At 40.9% G+C, this 23,195-nt stretch overlaps 2 protein-coding genes and 1 pseudogene across 2 annotated transcripts; all 3 read right to left on the minus strand.

The window, feature by feature from the left end:
• Window positions 1-2,086: 2,086 nt before the first annotated feature.
• Window positions 2,087-3,316, minus strand: LOC115582913 (G-protein coupled receptor 84-like). The gene has a single exon (XM_030419150.1). The coding sequence runs from the start codon at window positions 3,314-3,316 to the stop codon at window positions 2,087-2,089; it is 1,230 nt and encodes a 409-aa protein (XP_030275010.1).
• A 3,909-nt stretch (window positions 3,317-7,225) lies between these two features.
• Window positions 7,226-8,427, minus strand: LOC115583946 (G-protein coupled receptor 84-like; annotated as a pseudogene).
• An 11,912-nt stretch (window positions 8,428-20,339) lies between these two features.
• LOC115582914 (G-protein coupled receptor 84-like) lies at window positions 20,340-21,563 on the minus strand. Its single transcript, XM_030419151.1, has one exon. It carries the CDS (start codon window positions 21,561-21,563, stop codon window positions 20,340-20,342), a length of 1,224 nt encoding a protein of 407 aa, XP_030275011.1.
• Window positions 21,564-23,195: the final 1,632 nt, after the last annotated feature.

The following is a 23,195-nucleotide window of genomic DNA, read 5'->3' on the forward strand; positions in this document are numbered from 1 at the left end:
ATAAAAAGAGAACTTAATGGGAAAATGTGCGGTCCTCCGCGCAAACTCTGACCCATGCGTACGCACATAACTGGGGTAAGGAGAAACTGCGCCACTGATGGCAGAAGAAAAAAACGGGAGAAACTGTGAAACTGATACTGATCGTGTAAAATAAATAGTAATATTACCTCTCATATATGAACAGTTTATTTGCAAGAAATGTATTTTTTTTAAAAACTACCGGTATTTCTACAATGAATAAACAAACATACTCCCTGGAGTGCACATGGGAAACATGATTTAGGACAAAAGTAAGACAACAGTAGAGCAAATTACGTTTACACTCACTGATATGAATGTCATTTAATATATTAATATCTTATACTATATAGCGCATTTTGTTTCATCTCCGTTTTCAATGCATAACGCATAAAACACTTTGTAACTGTGTTTTGTTGCCATATAGATAAAGACTATAATTATCATATATTGTTAGTCTGAAGGACTGTTAGTCAGTCAGGGTAATTCTCACACTTGTAGCAGATATTACCTAATAGATGGGCATATAAAGGCATGTATTCACTATGCGTTAGGGCGCACAATGGCTGCTTTGACTCTGTTGGAGGATGTGGCAAACGGAAGGATACGGAGGTAGCGGAACTTCAGAGACCAGCAAGATCCACTGGCCAACAGTGATGAGTGGCTGATGAGCCTCCCACGAGCTGTCCTCTTGGATCTATGTGCGGTATTGGGCCCAGCGTTAGAGAGGAGCATCCGCAGAAACCACGCCGTGCCGGTCCCGCTTCAAGTGCTCACAACACTCGGGTTTCACCGGCACATTCCAGAGGGAATTGGCTGACAGGTCAGGGATATCCCACCCAACCTTCAGCCCTGTTATGCCAGACGTGTTAGGAGGTATAATTGATTTGTCGCAGCAGCACATGAAGTTTCCTTATACGGTGGGTGAACAGGCAAATAAAAATGTGCAATTTCCAGCAATGTCCGGTTTCCCAAATGTAATCGGTGCCACTAACTGCACTCATGTTGCTATAAGAGCACCGAGTGAGAATGAATTGGGCCGGCATCGGTGTCCCCCTCCACCTCCATCACCACGTCACTCAGGAGGGATTCCCTGATGATCCCCGCCAGTTTTTCATCCAGCGGGGTGAGCTCCGTTTGGCCCATTCCCCCGCCCCTCACACAGATGCTCTGCCTGTGTGACGCCAGGCGCTTTTTTGCTTCTACTTTTACGTCTGATTACTTTTTTTTCACTTCGGCCACACTCCGACCTTCTAAGGCAACAGCATACATTGTCTGCCACATGCTGCCACTCTAGAGCCTTTTTGGCATTGGTGACCCGACCCAACTGTGTCCACCTAATGATACAGCCTTCCTCATCTCCACCTCCCCGACAAGAACTTCCATCTCACACTGAGTGGAAATGCGCTTCTTCGCCTTTCTCTCTGCTTTCGGCAAGCTGTCAGTCATCATTCATTATTAATTAGGGGCGTTTCTCTGAATATTCATAGGCAAATATGGGCGTGGTATGACCCGCACACAGGTGTGCCACATTTAGAGTGGAGTGTGATTTATAAAGGGAAATCGGCGTAGGACGTGCGTGCACACTGTTTTATAAATCAGGATATTTTTGTGCGTACGCACTTTCTGTGTTTCGTGCGTACGCAACCTTTTGACGTCAATCCTACGCACAGTTTTATAAATGAGGCCCCAGGTCATTAAGCATATTTTAAAGACCTTGTTGTAAGCAATTTCATGTAGGAACTATTATTTTCTACCACACTCAACTTGTGTGCTTGTGAAAGGGCAAATGTAAACATTAATAATGTCCTCCTCAGCTGAGCTATTCCGTTAGCTAACTTTTCATCCATTAGTAGATCCAAATTTCCCTCTGCACTGTGATCCTGAAAGAACATAGTTTCTACATAAAACTGCCCACAACAAGGTCTGCAACTTCTGAGGTGCTTTGAGTACCACAAGCAAAGTGCTACTGTACATAGTTTGAGAGAAAAGTGACACCTCGACAGCCCATGACCTCAAAAATCTGCAACTCACAATGATTGAAAAATAAGCAAATAAGCTTTTGATTTTAGCAGAATTGTCTCTTTAAGTTCCACAGGCAGGTGAACGGTGCTACAGCCCTGGTGAGCAGCACATGGTAGGCCTGTCGAAACTGTCTGTTCATGACAGCATAGAGCACAGGGTTGATACAGCTGTTGAGCCAGGTGAGGTTTCTACAGATCATGTACAGAACCTGTGGGGCAAGGTTATGTTTGTCGGCTATGTTGATCAACAGGAAGGGGACAAAGCAGAACACAAAACCCAGGAAAACAGCTAAACACATGCATGTTACATGCTTCATTTCCTTATCATCTCCTGAGGCTGTGCAGTGGGACGAGGAGGCTGCATTTATGGGAGCAGGTGTTCGTGAAGAAGATGTAATGACGATTTCAGGCTTGGTTGTTGATTCAGCCGTGGCAGAGCTGTGAGTAGACTGAGAGAACTTTTCACAATTGATCTTATCTATAGTCGGGGCTAGTTCTCCATGGCTGCTCATCTCACAGCTACATGCTTTGGCCATATTGCTCTCCACTCCACTGTCATTGGTGTCTTTTGCTGAAGAAGCTGGTTTCTTCCTGGAGGATCGACGGCTGAACCTATAGAGGAGGAGAGCTTGTGATGTAATCCGGATATGTCTGTAGATAAGGAAGTAGAATGTACCAACACATCCCAGACCGACAAAAAAGTAGAAGAAGAGCAGGATGGTGGGGTAGGGATGGTACATCTTCCAGTTGATGGAGCACATGCACTCATTCGGCTCAAACATGTAACCAGGCCATAGTGGGCCAAGGCTGACCAGGCCTAGTGTCCATGCTGAGATGATGAGTAACGAAAGACCAAGGTCAGAGAAGACACGGTCAAACACAGCTCTCTTTGCCACAATGAGATATCTGCCTCCTGCTATCAGGCAGAGGGTGATAATGGAGACACAGTTGAAGAGGAACTGGAGCAGGGTGAAGATTTTACACCACAGCTGACCACTGCGCCATCTGAGGTGTAGATAGGAGTCAACTGAGATGGGCTGCACTATGGTGCAGTACAGGAGATCAGCTAGAGCCAGGTTGACGATGAGCACATTGAAGCGCGTCCTCAGATGAGGATCTATGGCGAAGGCTAGAATGGTCATCAGGTTCCCCACCGTACCTATGATGGTCACAGCACATCCGCACAGCACAGCAAAGTAGCGGTAGCCAACAACTGAAGGACTGTAGCAGGAGAGGAGGTCGTCCTCTGTTTGGTTGGCGTGGTTGATCATCATTCTGTCAACTAACAGGAATCAAAGCGGTCAACAAAATACAACAGAAACAACATGAGAGGCTGATATTTGAGTTCCCTGAGTGATAATATTATAGAACTATTATATAACACCAGTGGCAACCTATCGTAGCTTTTAGTTTTATGAGTTTTATTGTGTTTTAGCTTGATTTTATTTCATATTTTCTTTCTTACGTTATTTCTTCTTTGTTATTTATTTCCTATGATGACCTAATTTCCCCTCTGGGATAAATAAAGCTATCTATCTGTCTGTCTGTCTATCTGACCTGGAGAAACAGCTTTGTCGATAGATATCACCTACTGGCCCACTTCTCCAATAAAGATGTTAAATAATACGGATGGGCTTTTTATTACTCAAAATGAATAGTACTCACAGCGACACATCCTAAACATCACTCAGTAGTAGTGTTGTCAAAAATATTGAAAAATATCAATATTCAATGTTTGAAACTGTTTCAATACTCATTTTACACAGTGTTGCAACTGATACCAGCTGTGATCTCAAGTAATGTCTGACTAAAGAAGTTAAATTATCTGGGACAGTGTAGACTTTTAATTTAGAACAGAGTCAATTTACATTTATATTCATTAAATCTACATACAGTATATTACGGAAGCCCTAAAGAGCCATGCATTCATACAGTTTATTTCCTCCATTTTCCCATGATAAGTTAATTTAATTGGTTTTCTCGAGATCTCTGTCTGTTTTCCCGAGATAACGGGATAATTTTCTCGAGATCTGGAGATAACGAAACTCTGTTTTCCCGGAGATAACGATATAATTAATCAGGCTCACTTAGATTGCGCCACCGATTTAGCCAAAGCCTTGCTAACCGTCTTTTTATATTCCGTAAAATAATGTGTAGATTATCTGTAATAGCAAGGCATGATGCTATTTCAGCCTGTGTCAGGCCTTGATTGAAAAGATATGTGACGCAGTGATCGATGTGCTCATGCTCCTCTGACATTGCTACACTGAATGATGTTTCCTGCAGTGATTTAATATACTACACTATCGTTTTGTTTACTCAAGATCGCAAATGAAATATATCGTTATCTCCGGTAAACAAAGTTTTGTTATCTCCAGATCTCGAGAAAATTATCCCGTTATCTTGGGAAAATTAAGGAAATAAAATGTATGAATGCATGGCAGCATCTACAATTTACTTAGTGTAAAGAGAGACAACAGATTAGGCTTCAGTCTTTCACTACAGTTATTTTAAATGAATAGGCATGACAACTGAGTGCTCCATAGAATATAGAGTAATTTTGTCTTTTGTTTGTAAAACAAACAAACAAACACGCACTCACACAAATAAATACATACATAGATATTAAATATACATATATATACTACAGAACCATTAGCACATTTTGCTGCTCACAATTAGGATAACATTTGAATCGTTTAGTCTAAACTGCTAGTCACATAAACTAATACACCAGGTTGATGTTTTTAAATTGCTTGTTTTAGCTGATGATGGTGCCCTAACCTTTATGAATGCAGATACACTTAATATAACTGTTATGTCCTTAAGTCGCTTGTTACTATACTGTGCTGTGTACAAACACATAGTGATTTGAAATATTTGAAAAGATGACTCACATTGTACACACCTTGTACTCAAATTCACATTACTGAAATATTGTACAACCAATTATATTTCTAATTCATCATTTTCATATCTCACTACATTACAATGTTGGTCTTAAAAAATTTTTGTACCTTTAAAACCTCTTTTATACTGGCCAAACAACCCACTAAAACCTGCCAACATCTGGCTTTTGTTTTCACTATGACTACAATGTGTACAATCAGCATTCATTCCCCGGTCAATTGACTCGCATCAGTCGCAAGTATTTAAAGCGTCTACCAACGGTCTCATCTAGTTGTGAACACAACAACTGGGTAAAGAACCTAATTTACTCTTATTTTCAGGCACGATGCCACAATGTGTGATGAAGTTAAGGCTGTTGGCTTGTTTATATATTTCCATCTGTCTCTGTCAAGCAGCGCTGGAACATCATTCAGTCAGTGTGGAGTCTGAAAGAGACTGACGTTAAAGATATTAAAAAAGTAACCACTGTGTGTGGCTTCTTCTATTACAAGACACTGTACTATCAAAATGATTGTTGAAGGTGTTGTTTAAAGTAAAAATGTTACATAATTTTGCTAATAGGAATAATAAGAATCAGAATATATGTTAACTTCTTTGTAATGTGCTCAAAGAAGGTTAAAGTTCAACAGAAACCCAGTCCTCCCCACCTCTCGTTCAAGTGTGACCAGTACCACAGGAGAAAAGGAAGTCACAGATGGTCTAAATAGATCACCACTTCCTTTTTAACAGAGACCTCACTCTGATAGAAACATTTGTTTGTAGTCCTCAACTTTAATCATACGGCTAGATGAATAGATTTACATTTCTTGTGTCTGTCACAGGAGTAAATGTTTGAAACTGTCAGCAAATGCAGAACTACTGAAGGTGTTAGTGATTTCATCCCATTTTGTCAAAAGCAGAGAGCTAAAGTGTATGCAGCTTCTATTTCTAACCTATTTTTTTTTTTTTTGTTCAAACTGATGCTTTTCTTATATGATGAACCATTACAGAAATTAACATTAAAAACACAAAAACAGAGACAAAGCTTCTCGATATATTTATCAGTTCCTGTTCACATGGAATAGAAAGCCTAATGATTGTCATTTAGTAAGTGATAAAGAGACTCTCTTTAGAGCCTCCAGATGTGTTACAGTACATTTCAGGTACATGTGAGGAATAAAAAGAAAGGTATAACCCTGGCTGTTATTGGGGCCATGTTACTGTGTAGTTTACACCTCTTCACCTACTTTACTTAAAAATGTTTTAGTTTTAGTGCAAAAAAGTACAAGTACATTCTGACAAGCCCCAGCTCCAGACATGTTTTACTGTCAGCTCCAGCATGAACAGTTTGCTTGCTTCACAGTGTTGTGTGCGACCTCCAGTGGAAGAACTTGAAATAGCGGTTACTATTATTGAAAAATTGCAGTTAATGTCTTCTCTGTGATTTTTACACTGACCCAGATAAACAAAGAAATAGCTGACAATGTCTGAAAGAGATGAATAACATTATTTCATTAGAACATCATATGGGGTCTAATTAAACAGATACACCACTTCAATATTCATCAGTTTAACCATTCATCCAAAAAATCCCAAATATGTTTTTTCTTCTCAACTCTAGTGCTATTTATCCATCTAGATTGTTTAAGTGTAAGTTGCAGAGTTTTAAGATATCTGCCACCTCTCAAAAATAATGGAACTGGATTACACTTTGCTTGTTGTACTCAAAGTTCCAAAGTATACATTTCACAAACTCATTAGCAATTCCTCTTTTCTGATATCATGACCAAGGTACACAAGATTATCTACAGACCTTGTTGTTGTGCAGTTTGATGAATTAACTATTTTCTTTCTGTGGAACCCCACCTGGCAAAAATATCCCCGCATAGAAGAAAGCATGCAGGAGAAACTAGCTAGTTAACTTTAGCACTTAGCCAAGGGTATACATGAGAAAAATACAGCTTGCTCAGTCACCTCAAGTGACAAGGTAAGAAAGTGGTTGTCAAGACAGAGGCATGGTTGATGAGGCAACAATGTTTCAAAAATTAGAAAAATTCACCACATGGTCCGTAGGTTATCTTGAGTAACCCGCTCATGGTTTCTGGAAAGAGATGTTACTGTTTGATTTTCTGTCATTGTATTGCAGAGGAGGTGGACATCTTCAAATTCGTTTTCTCACAGCAAAACAATCTAAATTGGTCTCTGTCGTATCTACTACAGGTAAAAGGAAAAATATGTTGAGTTTTTGTGAGCTGTCTCTTTCAATTCCAGAGGTCAGGTGCTCAAAGAGACAATCACCAGGTCCACAGGCAGGTAAACGGTGCTGCAGCCCTGGTGAGCAGCACATGATAGGCCTGTCGAAACTGTCTGTTCATGACAGCATAGAGCACAGGGTTGATACAGCTGTTGAGCCAGCTGAGGTTTCTAAATATCATGTACAAAACCTGCGGGGCACGGTTATGTTCGTCGGCTATGTTGATTAACAGGAAGGGGACAAAGCAGAACACAAAACCCAGGAAAACAGCTAAACACATGCGTGTCACATGCTTCATTTCCTTATCATCGCCTGAGGCTGTGCAGTGGGACGAGGAGGCTGCATTTATGCGAGCAGGTGTTCGTGAAGAAGATGTAATGACAATTTCAAGCGGAGTCTTGGTTGTTGATTCAGCCGTGGCAGAGCTGTGAGTACACTGAGAGGACTTTTCGCTATTGATCTCAACTGTATTTTTGGCTAGTTCTGCCTGGCTACTGATCTCACAGCTACATGTGTTGGCCACACTGCTCTCCACTCCACTGTCATTGGTGTTTTGTGCTGAAGAAGCTGGTTTCTTCCTGGAGGATCGGCGGCTGAAGCGGAGTAGAGCTTGTGATGAAATCCGGATATGTCTGTAGATGAGGAAGTAGAATGTACCAACACATCCGAGACCGACAAAAAAGTAGAACAAGAGCAGGATGATGGAGTAGGGATGGTATGTCGTCCGGGTCATGGTGCATACACACAACTTCGGCACAAACACGTAACCATGCCATAGCGGGCCAAAGCTGGCCAGGCCTAGTGTCCATGCTGAGATGATGAGTAAAGAAAGACCAAGGTCAGAGAAGACACGGTCAAACACAGCTCTCTTTGCAACCATGACATATCTGCTGCCAGCTATCAGGCAGAGGGTGATAATGGAGACAGAGTTGGAGAGGAGGAGAAGCAGGCCGAAGATTTTACACCACAGCTGACCACTGCGCCATCTGAGGTGTAGATGAGAGTCAACTGAGATGGGCTGCAGTATGGTGCAGTACAGGAGATCAGCTAGAGCCAGGTTGACGATGAGCACATTGAAGCGCGTCCTCAGATGAGGATCTATGGCGAAGGCTAGAATGGTCATCAGGTTCCCCACCGTACCTGTGATGGTCACAGCACAGCAAAGTAGCGGTAGCCAACGACTGAAGGACTGTAGCAGGAGAAGAGGTCATCCTCTGTTAGGTTGGTGTGGTTCATCATCATTCTGTCAACTAACAGGAATCACATTCGTCAAAAAATTACAACAATGAAAGAAACAACATAGGAGGCTGGTATTTGAATTCCCTGAGGAACAGCTTTGAGATCATCACCAACTGGCCCACACTAATAAATAATAGGGATGGGCTTTCTATGTAATTTTTATATTAGAGTAATCTTAAACACCACTTTCAGTAATATTGACTACTTTGTCTACACTTTTTAAGTCAGCCCTCAATTTGACTGAGCTTTCCTCAGAAATCCTCTACAGTCTTACAGTTGGTGTGTTCGCAAGCCTGTAGACGCGAAGACCTTATTCCTCCTCTAAGTTTATCTGCAACCAGTGACTTGTGGTCTGGAGAGGCTCTGCCTCCCCTGTCATCGTGGAAAAAATAAAATATATAATAAACAAATAAATTAAATAGTTTATAATTATTTATATAATTTTTTTATAGTTTATATAACTATAAACTAATTTTCCATTTAACATAAACAATTTTGATAGTTTTTTGTTAAAAATCGCTGAATTTTCGCATTTCCGTTAAAACACAGGGAAGAGACGTATGGTGAGGCAGCAGCAAGCTATGCCTCACCTTGGATTGCGCAATCCCTCACAAACTGTGCTCTGCCATGCAATGACAGGGTGTCACTGTCTCTCTGTATGTCACCAATCAAATGTTTCAAACACTTTTAATATATGCCCCCCCCCCCCCGACTTTCTATAGTTTAGCTGATGTATGAAATATATGTGTGTAACCTGTTTTGTGTGCTCAGCGATCTTAAGGGGCGTTCAGACCAAACGCGATAGATGCGAATTGAGCAGCAACTCTACATTTAAAATCAATGTAAATGGTGCAATGGCACGCGATTCAGGCGGCGGCGCAAATGGAGCATCTAGCGCGTCTGAAGCGGCGCAAATAAAGTTGAAAATATCGAACTTTTCAGGCAACATCGCACTGCTACATCCAATCAGCGACGAGTTCAAGCCGACGACGTCACTCCTCTCACATACGGTTGTTTACACTCAGACCAACATGGAGGAGAAGCTAATTGTAGCTGTGTGTGTTCATCGACCCTAGCTAACAGGTCCTGAAACTGGGCTCCAGTCAGCCTGAGGTACCGCTGGAACCGGTCGTCCTCCAGACGGAGCTCCTGGAGGAGACAGTGAATTCCCCCAGCTCCGTGTGTCTTCGGAAGACTTCATGAACCCAGACACGACGGTGGGTGGTTTTCTGGCATTTCTGGTACTTGTACAGCAGGTACAGTGCAGCAACGGTGGTGATATCAGCCATGATTGACGTGGAAAGAGAGCGGGTTGAGAAATACCGGTTCAAAAATGAGCGGGCAAGCGCGTCGGCGAATAGTCCAAAATGATCAAGCGGCACAATACAAGCGTCTCAAGCGATTGTATTGGACATGAATATTGTCTCGTGCGCATCCATGACACCGTTGCAGCTCTCGGGCGCATGAGAATGGAGTTTGACAGTTTCTATGACCGATTTGTGCAGAAATGCGGCACACTTGGCCTGACAGAAAGTGGAAACAGAGTCCAACAGTCAATCAGAGATGAACGAAGACAAGTGTTCTGTTTCATTCTGGACAACATCAGTGATCAGATGAAGACCAGGTTTGATCATTTTAGTGAGCTAGCTTTCTTTGGTTTGGTGGATTGCGCAAAATTCAGTGAAATGTCACAACATTTTGATGATATGAAACTCCAGAGCCTGTCAAAATACGCCAAGTTCTTTGACTTTGTGAGACTGAAGGTGGATCTCATCGGACTGTATAGCTCACAAACAGTGAGGAATGAATGCAAATCTCCTGGACAGCTTCTCAACTTTTTGGCTCAGAAGGATCTCATTCAGACTGTTCCTGAGGCAACAAAGTTACTCCAGCTGGTGCTCACTGTACCTGCTACGACAGCATCAGTGGAGCGGTCATTCTCAGCACTTAAAAGAATTAAGACATACAGTCGGGACAGGACTGATCAAGGATGGCTTTCTTCCCTGGCAGTGATCTCCATTGAGATGGAAAAACTTTTAAAACTGAAACAAGACAAGGAGGACTTCTACAAAAAAAGTGACAGACATTTTTAAGTAAAGGTAAGACCAATATAACGTTTTGTTTTTTTTTATTAAATGTGCGTCACATTGGGTACAGTTTGTATGTGTAAAGAATAGGGATGCAACGGTACAGTTTTCCCACGGTTCGGTATGCATCACGGTTTTTGGGCCACGGTAACGGTACGGTTTCAATATCTTAATATAAAACTACTCAGACTAGCAAAGGCAATATTGCATTGTAAAAATAATTGCACAATTCTTTGTGCATTGTCTGTGGTTACAGGAATTTGGATATTTGCTCTCTCTAGCTTCCATTCAGTAACTGCATGCACTAGTTCTTCAGCCAGGTGTTCACTTGTGTGGCTCTCATAAAGTGGATGAGTCTGCAGCACAAAGCCCCTCATTTCCCAATCAAGTATCAGGGTTCTCCCCAGAAGTTTTTAGTGTAGTGGCGCACCGTCAGCCGGGGGGGGAACTTTATCGCCGTCAGCGGAGGTGACGAACGGACGCTCATCACCGTCAGCCAGGGGGCGCTTTTTTTACGAGAAGACCGCAGCAGCCCACAAACACCCGCTATAAAGCAGCTAACATTGAAAATGAGTATAGTGGCGCAGCGCCGTTCACGGGAGGTCCAGCTATCGGTGGAGAGAGCAAGGTAGGGTGCTTGCCTCAGTTTGTTTTCAATATCCCCCCGGCATACTTCATAAAGTTCTGGGATTACTTTACTACTAAAATGGGTGCGGGAGGGTGAGTCTAAACAATGTGCTGCTCTCATGCCTCTGCTCCTGAGGGGATCACACAGCATGCACGGCTGCACAGTTTTGAAAAAGTTTTGTGACGGGGAAACGTCCCGAAAATGCTGTTGTTTGCAGTTGTGCATTGAACCGAACAGGGCGTATTGAACGGTTCGTTAAAATACCGAATATTGTTGCATCCCTAGTAAAGAATGTTGATATGAGATATGAAACATAACCCGTTAACTGCTGCCGATCAAATGGGAGAAAGGGCTGGCTCAATTCGTGGCAGCAGCTAGTAGTGGCGCTTCTGGTCTGCCGCGGCAACTACTGCTGCTTTGATCATCTGTTTTTAGTTTTTATTTTATAAAACAGTCATCATTGTTCTATTAGACTCGATGGAAGTTCCATTTCCATCATGTGATTTATGCATTAATTCGCAAGGTTTTAATAATTAATCTCTCAACATCTGTCTCAACCGCTGCCACTGTGTGGGACAGCTACCACTGACTTGCCGCTGTGCATGTGTATCTGTGTGTGTGTGTGTGTCCAAATTAAGAAGGCAGGAAGTGCCACTACTAGCTGCCGCTGCCACGAATTGAGCCAGCCCTTGCTGTCAAATTGTGAATAATCTACTCTGTTGGGTTCATACATTTGTAAATCTGATTCTGATGGAGTCATTGCCTCACCAGCCATGAACCTCACCGCACGTCACTGTCTGCAACATAACCATTTTCATGCTGAACTGGTTGATCTGGTCTTTCCTGGTGGCACCAAAATGGTGCATGCAAATACAGCACGCAAATGAGGCGATGAGAGATTGCAAGTTATTTGTCTCTAATGTTTCTGTTTTGCGCAAATCAGTTAACAATTTTAACATTTGCAGTGCACATTCATTCAGTTCATTTTGTCAAAATACTTCCAAATATCACTCTGTTTAGGTTGCTGTTCTGACTGTTACAGTCTTGATGTGCAAATGGAGCACTCGGTCCTCATACCTTTTACAGTAAAATAACTGTAGAAAGACTATAGCCTGATCTGTTGTCTCTTTAAACTAAATAAATTGTAGATGCCAATTTTTTGCCATTAGCACATTTTGATGCTCACAATTTAAGAATATATCTGAATCATTAATTCTAAACTGCACATCACATAAACTAATATACCAGGGTGATGTCTTCAAATTGCTTGTTTAAGCTGCGGAAAGTTTGAAACAAAAGCAATGACAAAACAGCATTCAGCCATTCGTCTCCCATCATATTCCTGCAATCACTTTGTCAAACAAACATGTTGAAACAAACTTATATATCTCACCTTTAATTTGATGAGCTCCTCCAGTCGTGAAGCGTATGCAGTGATCCTATCTGTTACTGTGTGATTTTATGGGCTTCCTCTCTTTCTAAGTTGCCTCTACAGCCACTGAATTGTTCATTTGCACGTCTAAGGCTGACTGTACCAACAAGGACTCACTTTTAAACCAGATTAAATCATAGTTTAAGTTTAAAGTTAAATTCTGTTGCACCCAACTTTAAAACTTGCTTAAAATGAAAAATGACTTAATTTAAACCACACTTCCAACCTCAGTTTATTTTTTTTTTGCTCTTAACCTAGATTAAATTTATTATTTTAGCACCAAATATTTCAACTCAAATTCAAACTGTGATCCAGTATTTACTTTAAACTTGCCTGTCTTTTTAAAATGAAATGAGCAGAATAATCAATCTACTGGAATACAATTAAGGGACACGTTCTGGCCAAATGATTTTCATGATGCTGCTTAATTTTGATCAAGTTACCATCTCAATTAGTTTCTGAGCTGAACAGGATGACTGGATCAACTGTCAGACAGGGCAGTGAAAGAGATGCAGCTGGTTAACTAATGGGGATTTTTAACATGTGCTACCTTGGCTTTACACAGTTTGACTTGGTACATCAGCCCAGCTTGGGTTTATATCTCCATTACAACACTGCTACCTCCTTCAAGGTGTGCTGTTGACTAAAGAGCATCTGTCTCCGTCATGTCTCGTCTGCTCTAAGGTCATGCTTTTGTCTTTCTTGTTCTGTTTCCTGTTTTATTTTGGTAAATCACTCTCCTCTTGTTTCAGATCCCTTCTTGCCCTTGTGTGTTTTCCATCTGTTGTGATTGTTCCCCCTTTCATGATGTGTTTTACCTGCGTCTCATTATCCTCACCTCCCTTGTCTGTGTGCTGCCTGTCTTCTCTGCCAGTTCATCTTCACCTTTTGAAGCAAGCATTCTGGCATTTATCCCAGTCAGTGCTGCCGCTCCCACAACGCGCATCACGCGCTGTGTATAGGGCACCAAGTGCTGATGGGGCACCAAAAATAGCCTAATGAAAAATTATCATAGTCATAATAATTATAATGCCTATATTATTTCAGTTTAGAAATATTAGGCACTCTTTAGGCATGTATATCACAAAACAGGCAGAACAAGAGATGTATTTAATTGCTCAACAAAGTAACAATGGTGCCCCCCAACACACACACACTCAACTTCCCAAGCTCCCTGTGGGTGCCCTCCTCCATCTCAGTGGTCTGCTGGATTGTGCCTGACAAAGTTTGACAGCAGGCTGTCAACCTTTTTGGAAATTGGTTGAAGAGCAAATGACTTCAATCTTTTTTTCCCCTGCAAATGACTTCAATCTTTTTTTCCCCTGCAAATGACTTCAATCTTTTTTTCCCCTGCTTTGAACGTACACAATAATCCCAATTAGAGACTCTATATGAAACACTTGACTTGCTGTGAGATTATACCTTCCACCTAATGGTGTTTATTCAAATACACAGCCAAGTAGAGTCCACGTCCTGCATCATTTCATAGCCTCTGACGTGGGCATCTCACAGCAGCTTATAGGAACCCTGTAGTGACGAGGAGCATCTCCAAAGACAGCAGGAGTCAGGGGCAGAGAATAGCAAGAAGAAGAAACTGCGAGATGATGCCTGTGCATCACTTGCAGGTAAGTCCATGTTTAATCATTCTTAAATACGGAAAATGTGCTGCTAATGTGATGGTTAGCCCAGCATACACCTCGAACTCGCTGACGTTATTGCTAATGTTAGCAAACTTAAATTTGTGACAACTTAGGTGCAAGCTAAATTGAGATTTTACTGTTAAACATTATCTATGCATTTTACAAGAAATTTACAATTGACGCCAGCTAGCTGTTACTTTACTTAAGATATTGAGCAGTAGTCTATGGTTTACTTTGACGTGATGGTGGTCAATACTTTCTCAGCAACAGTTAGCAGTCAGTGCACAAGGTACGCTAACAATTCCTCTTGCTTCAGACCATTTATAACCGTGTAGCGTGCAGTTAATAGTCTTAAGCCAGGCATTTAGCAAAGTTTACCTAGCATAGTGTCATTTGAGAACAGTGATGCTGGTAACGCGTTTCTTAGTAATTTAGTACCGTGTTACCGACCACTTTTTTCAGTAATGAGTAATCTAACACATTAACATTTCCAAACCAGAAATCAGAGTAAAGTTACTTATTCAAGTCACTGTACATTACTATTATTTTTGTCATTTTCCTTAGTAAGAATGTATATTTTTGCTTTCTTCTTGCGTCTCAGGGAGTGATGTCACATACGCGACAAGTCACGTTTTCAACATGAGGACAACTGGCAGGGTTTTCCCTGCCATTATACGGCTTAGGCGCGGCGCCCAAGCATTTTTGCCTCCCGCCTTTAGAGAAAAAATTGAGCAGGTGAGCAAAAATAAATAAGAGCCGCATTGCGTCCCATTGATCTTTACACGTTGCCGGGTATTTCCAAAACGGAAATTTCACCTTCTCTGTTTAAAAAAAACCCTGTTTACACCTTTCTGTTTTCAGAAAAATTTTCATTCACCCGGCGTGTGTGTGTGCGTCTGTGTGTGTGTGTGTGTGGCGGTGTGTGAGTGGGCGGGACGGAGAGAGGCGAGTGCGCGTGCCACAACAACACGGAGTGAAAAGCATTTAAGGGAGTACCAGAAAATGTCTGTCATCAGAATGCCACCAAGGAAGTCCAGGTGAGTAACATTAGCCAAGCTTACACTCAAGGCTGGGCAAATAACCGAAAATATACCGAAACCATCAGTTATGGTTATTACTTTCCCCTGCTACCTGTGTCTCTGACAGCAGCCGCTCCACCGCTGAGGAGAGGAACAGGCTGCTAACGTCAGCTACTGCTTGGTCCTTTTGATGGGGCACTACTATAGCTTTATTCCGCTTTACTGTTAGTTATAAAAAATGTAAATGCAATGTAAAATGTTAAATTATAAAAAGGCGTTGCTGCGTTAGTAAGTTTCTAAGCATGCTGTTACTTTAGCTAGCATAGCTGCGGTCGAGTGAGGTAGGGAGCTAATGAAGTGAGGGAGCGTGACAGAAAGCATAGATTTGCCCACACACCTCCACCCAAGTCTATAACACCACATTAGACCTCTCAATCTGAAACAGTGATGTTAAAAAACAACTAATGAACTGTTCACTGTCAAGTGCATGGAAATGTTACAGAATGTGTGTTTTTGTTCTTTCTTCAGTCAAAAACTCTGGAAGAGGCCATGAAGTGGCTGATAAGCCCAGATGCCATGGAGCTGTTCCCTCAACTGAGTCTGGCTGCTGCTATAGCACTCACTGCCCCAGTTCAGACTGCAGATGTGGAGAGGCTCTTCTCAGCCCTCAAGCTAGTAAGAAATTTTATATGAAAATATTATTATTCAAAGAAGGAAATTACACAAATTAAGATGCTGATTTTTAAGGTTAATCTCATTTTTAGGTGAAGACACCTCTGCGAAACAGGCTGACAGATTGCCACCTAGATGTCTGCTGCCGGGTGGCAATTGATGGCCCTCAGCCAGGAACTTTAAGATGGAGAAGTTTGTTCGGCGCTTCTACAGAAGCAATTCAACCAGAAGAGTAAAATGTTCAAAAGGGGGCTGTGAATTATGCAAATAAAGGGTAAATTACAACTAAAGCAAATTGAGTCTGTTTTTTAGTTACCTACAGTAATGATAGTGGTCAAAATTATGTGAAATTGCACAGTTTTTGGTTAAAAAAATGTAAGGCCGAGGAACGCTAACCCCGCTTCTTCAGCTGCCCACCCCCCTAAGACCTCTAAAACCCAGGGAAAAACCCGAACTCACGTGTTACACCATGCAGTGACACAAACACAAGCAACAATGGAGGCAGGAGATAGATGCGTGTTTTCTAGCTTGAAATACAGTCATTATTTTGAGTTTGTGTTACCTTAAGATAAGAATATTAAGGTTCGTTGTACTCTGTGCTGGCAATATAGTACTATCAAGCTTCAAAAACACGTCAAATTTGAAGAAACATTTGGAGTCGCAAGTTTACAGAGCATGTCCCACCAGGTGTTGTTAAGCAGAGAGCTGCGAGGAAAGCACTTCCAATAAAGTGAGTATTGGCAAAACCGATTGTCATTTTTATGTTGAGGCAGCGGGGTTGTTGTCAACAGCTGCTGAATGTCATTAATAGAGTAACTTGTAATCTAACTTAGTTACTTTTAAAAACAAGTGATCGGTTACTAAGTTTCTTTTTAAAGGAGTAATCAGTAATCAGTTTACTTTTTCAAGGTAACTGTGGCAACACTGTTTGAGAAAGCATATTTTGGTGTTTGCAATGCATAATAAACCCACGACCATCTTAAGTATTTTCATTCAGTAGAATTCAGCAGAATGTGGGCTACAGTCTCTCACATAAATTAGTTGAGGGGTCAGATGTGCAGTGGGACAGAAAATGGCTCTTGATAATGTGAAGTCTGAAGAACTCACACTTTTCTGTTACTGCTACAGCTAGCTTAGCTACATCTTAATGTGACAGAGGCTACATGACAAAATGAACTTGTGTTCATTTTGATTGCATTTATGTCAGGATGCAAAGGCATGGTTAAGTTGTATTTAATGAAATGGTAAAATAATGATTAAGATTCAGAAATGTAGTCTTGTGCAAGGAGTAGGGGTGTCAAGATTATCCAAATCTTCGATGCGTAAAATTTTTGATTCTTAGGTCACAGTTCAATTTGATTCTCGATTTTTACATTTAATTTTTTTAAAGCACAGGTTGCTATGCCATGACTAGACTTTTATGCAATATAATATCTGACCTTTGATCACAATGTACCACACTACATTGTTAAATTTAAAACATTTATTAACAACATAATGTAACAATAACTTGTATCTTCAGTCAATTGGAAATTTAAACAAAATAACCTGCCATCTAGTTTCTGAAGAGCTTGCAAACTGTGGCTTTTTTGTCGACAACGCGAATGTTGTCAACATAACTCAATAGAAATCCAAAATACTTCCACACCGGCGACTTCAGTGAAAGAGGAGGGGGTTCATGTTCTGTTGATGCGTCTCCAGTTGCCATTGTTGTAAGAGTGGCGTAGCCCCTTTCAGGAATAGGGCAGTGTCTGAGGTGTGTGTGCGTATGGTGCGTAAGGAGTGAGTGGGTGAGCGAGAGTGAGGGAGTGTGCGTACATGCGGACAGTGAATGAATTGGAGAGGAAGGAGAAGCGAAAGGAGTAGCGACGGCAGTAAAGGGTACAATATAGTCTGCAGTTTGGCTGTGAATAAAGGCGATGGCTCCTTGAGATACAGCAAAGCTCTCTGGTATTATTTCCCAACCAACATAACACGTGAAAGGGGTTCACCCAAAAGGTAAACATAAACTTCGGATCTGGAGGAAATTATCTCCTCTGTGCTTCCAGACCACAGTCCGGGAGCTGAACAGGAATGGTGTAACACCATGCTATCGTTTGGCTGGCTGTAGCTAATAGCTACTGACTTAGCTAGTAGCTAAGATAGAGGAGGTTGACTCGCAGCACTTCAACACGTGTGTGTTTTTTTCCACTTGGCAAGCCAACTGGACGTGACATGGGGGCGTGGCAGCATGGACGATTCCATTTTTTAATTAGAAGTTTGAGATTGTGACTTAATTTCGGCCTTAGTAAGGGAGCATCATAAAGGAATTAGCTTAGGGCACCACAATGGTTAGCAGCGGCACTGATCCCACTGATAGCCTTGTTAGGCCTAGTCCATATATAGGCACATTTGGTTTTTTTATAAATACATTTTTTTCATTTTACTAGCATTTCCACATTGATTCAACTCTATTTAACGCTGGTTTATAGATAAACTTTGCTTAAATAAGCAGCGATGAATTTTTTTAGCTCTTCTTAATTATAAATCAGGATTTATTCATTTGAAACCTATTTTTACTAAACTCTGATTTGAACTAATCTTAGAGTAAATGGATCCTTGTTGGTACAACCCTTGATTACTTATAACTATACTGTATTGTATATCCAAACACGCAGTGATTTGAAATATTTTAACCATTACTCATACTCATTGTTTGAAACTTTGAAAAAAAAAAAAAATCACCAATCAACATTTCTTAGAACCAAAAATTCAGTTTAATGATGTTGTATATATTTTGGTTTCAACAATTAGAAATCACAGATATGCACTTTTTCTCATTGTTTAATGTTTCAGCACACTTCTCCTAAATAACAACTAATAGATTTGTAGACATTTTCATCTTAGTGCTGTTAACAACAAATGTTAGCAGATCATTTGTATTTGCTACAGTTTTTGTTCTCTGAAAAAAAGGTTAAGTATACACAGTAAACCTGGTGCCCCACACCTCTGTCCAGTAACCAAAATATGGAAGAATAAGCAAACACTACAAAATATGAAGTGAAGCAAAATCTAAACTGTCCTTTGCTTTGTTTATAACAGCAACACATTTACACATTTTCTCTTCATGTATTTTACATGAGGTTTACATATAAGTTAGTTTTGTGTTACGACTTTAATTTGATAGTCCTTGTGATTACCAAAAACAATATTGTTTTATTCAAGTTCAGTGATGATTTATGTTCATCAAACCACCTCTTACATTTGACCATTTTACAGACTTTACTGTCTGTAATTGTCTTTAAATCCTGCCCAGAACAAAACATAATTGTTCGATCTGCAAACAAAGAAACTGCAGTATGTTGGATACAACACAAATCTCATTCATTTACAGATGAAATATTTGTTTTGCCCAATTCCATCCCTTGTGGGACTCCACATTTAACCTTCATCTAAACCTAGACAAACCATGCAGTTTTCAACCTTACCACTAAGTGACACTAATGCAGCTGTTTTAGTTTTCAAATTTCAATTGCAGAGTGCAGAATTTCTCCTAATGGGCCTTTTCCTAATGCCTCAGGGTGTCTGAAGTTGCTTCTAAGAGTGCATAATGCTTAATGCTGTTGTTTGTCAGGCTTATTTGTCTGTAGCGTGTGCATGAGACTCTGTGCACTCTGACAAAGGTGTGTTGAAGTTACCTTTGTTATTACTTTGCACAGAAAGTAGAAAAGCTTCTTTGCTTTCTCTTCCTTGGACCAAGTTGGACTACATTATTTCATCAATATATTGTATGGGGACTATATGAATAGAAAGACCAATTTATTTTTTCCATGTACCTGTTGGGCTGTTTATCCATCTAAATTGTTTTGTTGTGATATGCAGACTTAAGGAGATATCAGACGTAGAGTTGTCTGTCTCCTCGCGAATATAACAGAACTGGATGAAAAAACAAAAAAACATTTGACTTAACAGCAATATCTCATCAGAAATCAGACCCGGTCATTAGGCATTTTTTAAAGACCTTGTTGCAAGCAGTTTCATGTGGGAGCTATTTCTTTACTACACTTCATCAAGGAATCATATGACCATGAAGAACGAAAAGTGCATCTACTGATGGATGAGAGACTTGAGTAGATACACTCAACTTGTGTGCTTGTGAAACGGCAGATGTAAACATTACTAATGTCCTCCTCAGCTGAGCTGTTCCATCAGCTAGCTTTTCATCCAATAGTAGATCCAACTTTCCCTCTGCACTGTGATCCAAAATGAAGACAGTTTCAACATGAAACTGCTCACAACAAGGTCCACAACTTCTGAGGCGCCTTAAGTACCAGAAGCAAAGTGCTATTGTGCCTAGTTTGAGAGAAGTGTGACATCTCTACAGCCAAAAAACAGCAACTCACATTGATATAATCTATACATGTGGATAATGGAAAAGTGGAAAAATAAGCAATAATTTTAGCAGATCTGTCTCTTTAAGTTCCACAGGCTGGTGAACGGTGCAGCAGCCCTGGTGAGCAGCACATGGTAGGCATGTCGAAACTGTCTGTTCATGACAGCATAGAGCACAGGGTTGATACAGCTGTTGAGCCAGGTGAGGTTTAGGCAGAACATGTGCAAAACCCATGGGGCATGGTTATGTTTGTCAACTATGTTTATCAACAAGTAGGGGATAAAGCAGCACACAAAACCCAGGAAAACAGCTAAACACATGCATGTCACATGCTTCATTTCCTTATCATCTCCTGAGGCTGTGCAGTGGGATGAGGAGGCTGCATTTGTTGGACCTTGTGTGGGTAAAGGTGATGTAGTGATGATGTCAGGGGGAGACTTGGTTGTTGATTCGGATGTAGCAGACTGAGAGGACTTTTCACAATTGATCTCATGTATAGTTGGGGCTAGTTCTGCCTGGCTGCTCATCTCACAGCTACATGTGTTGGCCATACTGCTCTCCACTCCACTGTCATTTGTGTCTTGTGCTGAAGAAGCTGGTTTCTTCCTGGAGGATCGGCGGCTGAACCTATAGTGAAGTAGAGCTTGTGATGCAATCCGAACACGTCTGTAGATGAGGAGGTAGAATGTACCAACACATCCGAGACCAACAAAAAAGTAGAAACACATTAGGATGGTGGGTAAGGGATGGTACGTCTTCCGGTCAATAGTACATAAGCACACCTTTGGGTCAAACTCATAACCAGGCCATAGTGGGCCAAGGCTGACCAGGCCTAGTGTCCATGCTGAGATGATGAGTAAACAAAGACCAATTTCAGAGTAGACACAGTCAAACACAGCCCTCTTTGCCACCAGTAGATATCTGCCTCCTGCTATCAGGCAGAGGGTGATAATGGAGACACAGTTGAAGAGGAACTCGAGCAGGGTGAAGATTCTGCACCCCAGCTGACCACTGCGCCGTCTGAGGTGTAGATAGGAGTCAACTGAGATGGGCTGCAGTATGGTGCAGTACAGGAGATCAGCTAGAGCCAGGTTGACGATGAGCACATTAAAGCGCGTCCTCAGTTGAGAATTTATGGTGAAAGCTAGAATGGTCATCAGGTTCCCCACCGTACCTATGACGGTCACAGCACATCCACACAGAACAGCAAAGTAGCGGTAGCCAATGACTGAAGGACTGTAGCAGGAGAAGAGGTCGTCCTCTGTTAGGTTGGTGTGGTTCATCAGCATTCCGTCGACTTATAGGAAGAAAATAAAATTGGTCAACAAACTACAACAAACCACACTGAAGGAAACAACACAAGAGATTATTTTACAGATATCCAGTTTTCCTAAATTATAGCAAAACATCATATATCAGAATCATAAAAGTCACTATCACTGCAGTGGCATCTCCCAACAAAGTTTGCAGTTTGTTTTGGTCAGCATTTTCCAATTCCTGCGAGTTTGAACGAAGTGAACAATTTTCATCTTTACATTTACTTTCTATGTGACCATAATGTCTATGAAATCAGAAAGAACCTGTGCCGTTCTCAGCTGCTTCAAAAGTAGTGGAAAAAATAAATGAATGCTAAATATACAAGCCTAGTGTGTTATTACTATAGTATTTTGGCCCTACATGAGTATTTGTAGTTGGCATTGTGGTGCTCATCACCAGGTGATCAGTGAAATAAACTTGAATGCCCATAGGAAAAATCAGTAATTCATATATTTAGTTAATTTACGAATGTAACTGGTCTCTAATGACAAGATGCAGCTCTTGATTGATAATGGCAGATAGCTGGTAAATTAATGTTACTACATTACACAGCACAATTTCAATCTTTGAAATGTGGGGGATGGGCATTTCTGTATTTCTCCATTTTCCATTTTGGCTACTGTTGTAACTAATGACTAACATGTAAAATCTTAAAATTGTTACGATCATAATCCATATACGTTAACTTAATCAGTAACTGGACTATTGACAACTGTCTTACATCATCAGACTAAGTACCCATCCTGTCAGCGGGCGGCAGCAGATATTGAGTCACTAAAACTTGCCTCTGCGGAAGTGGCAGACTCTATAAGGTGGCAGAACACAGAGATCAATCACCTGATTCTATATAGTTCATTGTCGATGAAAAAATCTATAAATGAGGAGAAACTTGCAGCAACATCAGTTTCATAATCATCACCAAACTGGTCCACTTGTCCAATAACAAAATTGAATAAAGACTTCAGCATTATCGGTTGTCTCTCAGTCAGATGCTTCAATTGGCGCAATGCTGCTCACAATTTCAATTACATCAGGTTTTGCAAATGCTTTATAGTTTAGTCTTGAATACCCATGTTATGTCACTGTTAGGCAACAGTGATGTCTTTGCTTGTTTTACCTGAGAGCGTCCAGCTATTCATCCCCTGTCATTTAAAATGTGATCACTTTGGCTAACAACAGCAGTGTCCAAACAAACAAAAAACATGCAGTGTTTAATTTCTCACCTTTGAGTTGATTACTTCCACCAGTCATTTTTCTGTAGCACTTGTCATTATCTGCTGTAATCTTTGTTTCCTAATAGCCAGGCTTCCTGTTACTGTGTAATATAATGAACAGCTTCCTTTTTCCAAGTTGCCTCTACAGACACTGCAGTTTTCATTTTCATGTCTTAATGTCTGTTTGCTCAGCTCAGCGCACTAACCTGTGAGACCTTAATCAGCTTCTGATCATGAGTAGTTTGAAAATGCACATATACTTTAGTAGATGTTATGTGTTTAGTAACCTATTACTGATTGTTCTGTATGTCGAAACACAGTGATTTTAAATAACTTTCACATTGCGCACACTTTGTTTTCACATTAACACATTACTAAACTACTCGTACA

The sequence above is a fragment of the Sparus aurata genome, chromosome 6 (assembly GCF_900880675.1).
Source record: "Sparus aurata chromosome 6, fSpaAur1.1, whole genome shotgun sequence".
Lineage (NCBI taxonomy): Eukaryota > Metazoa > Chordata > Actinopteri > Spariformes > Sparidae > Sparus > Sparus aurata.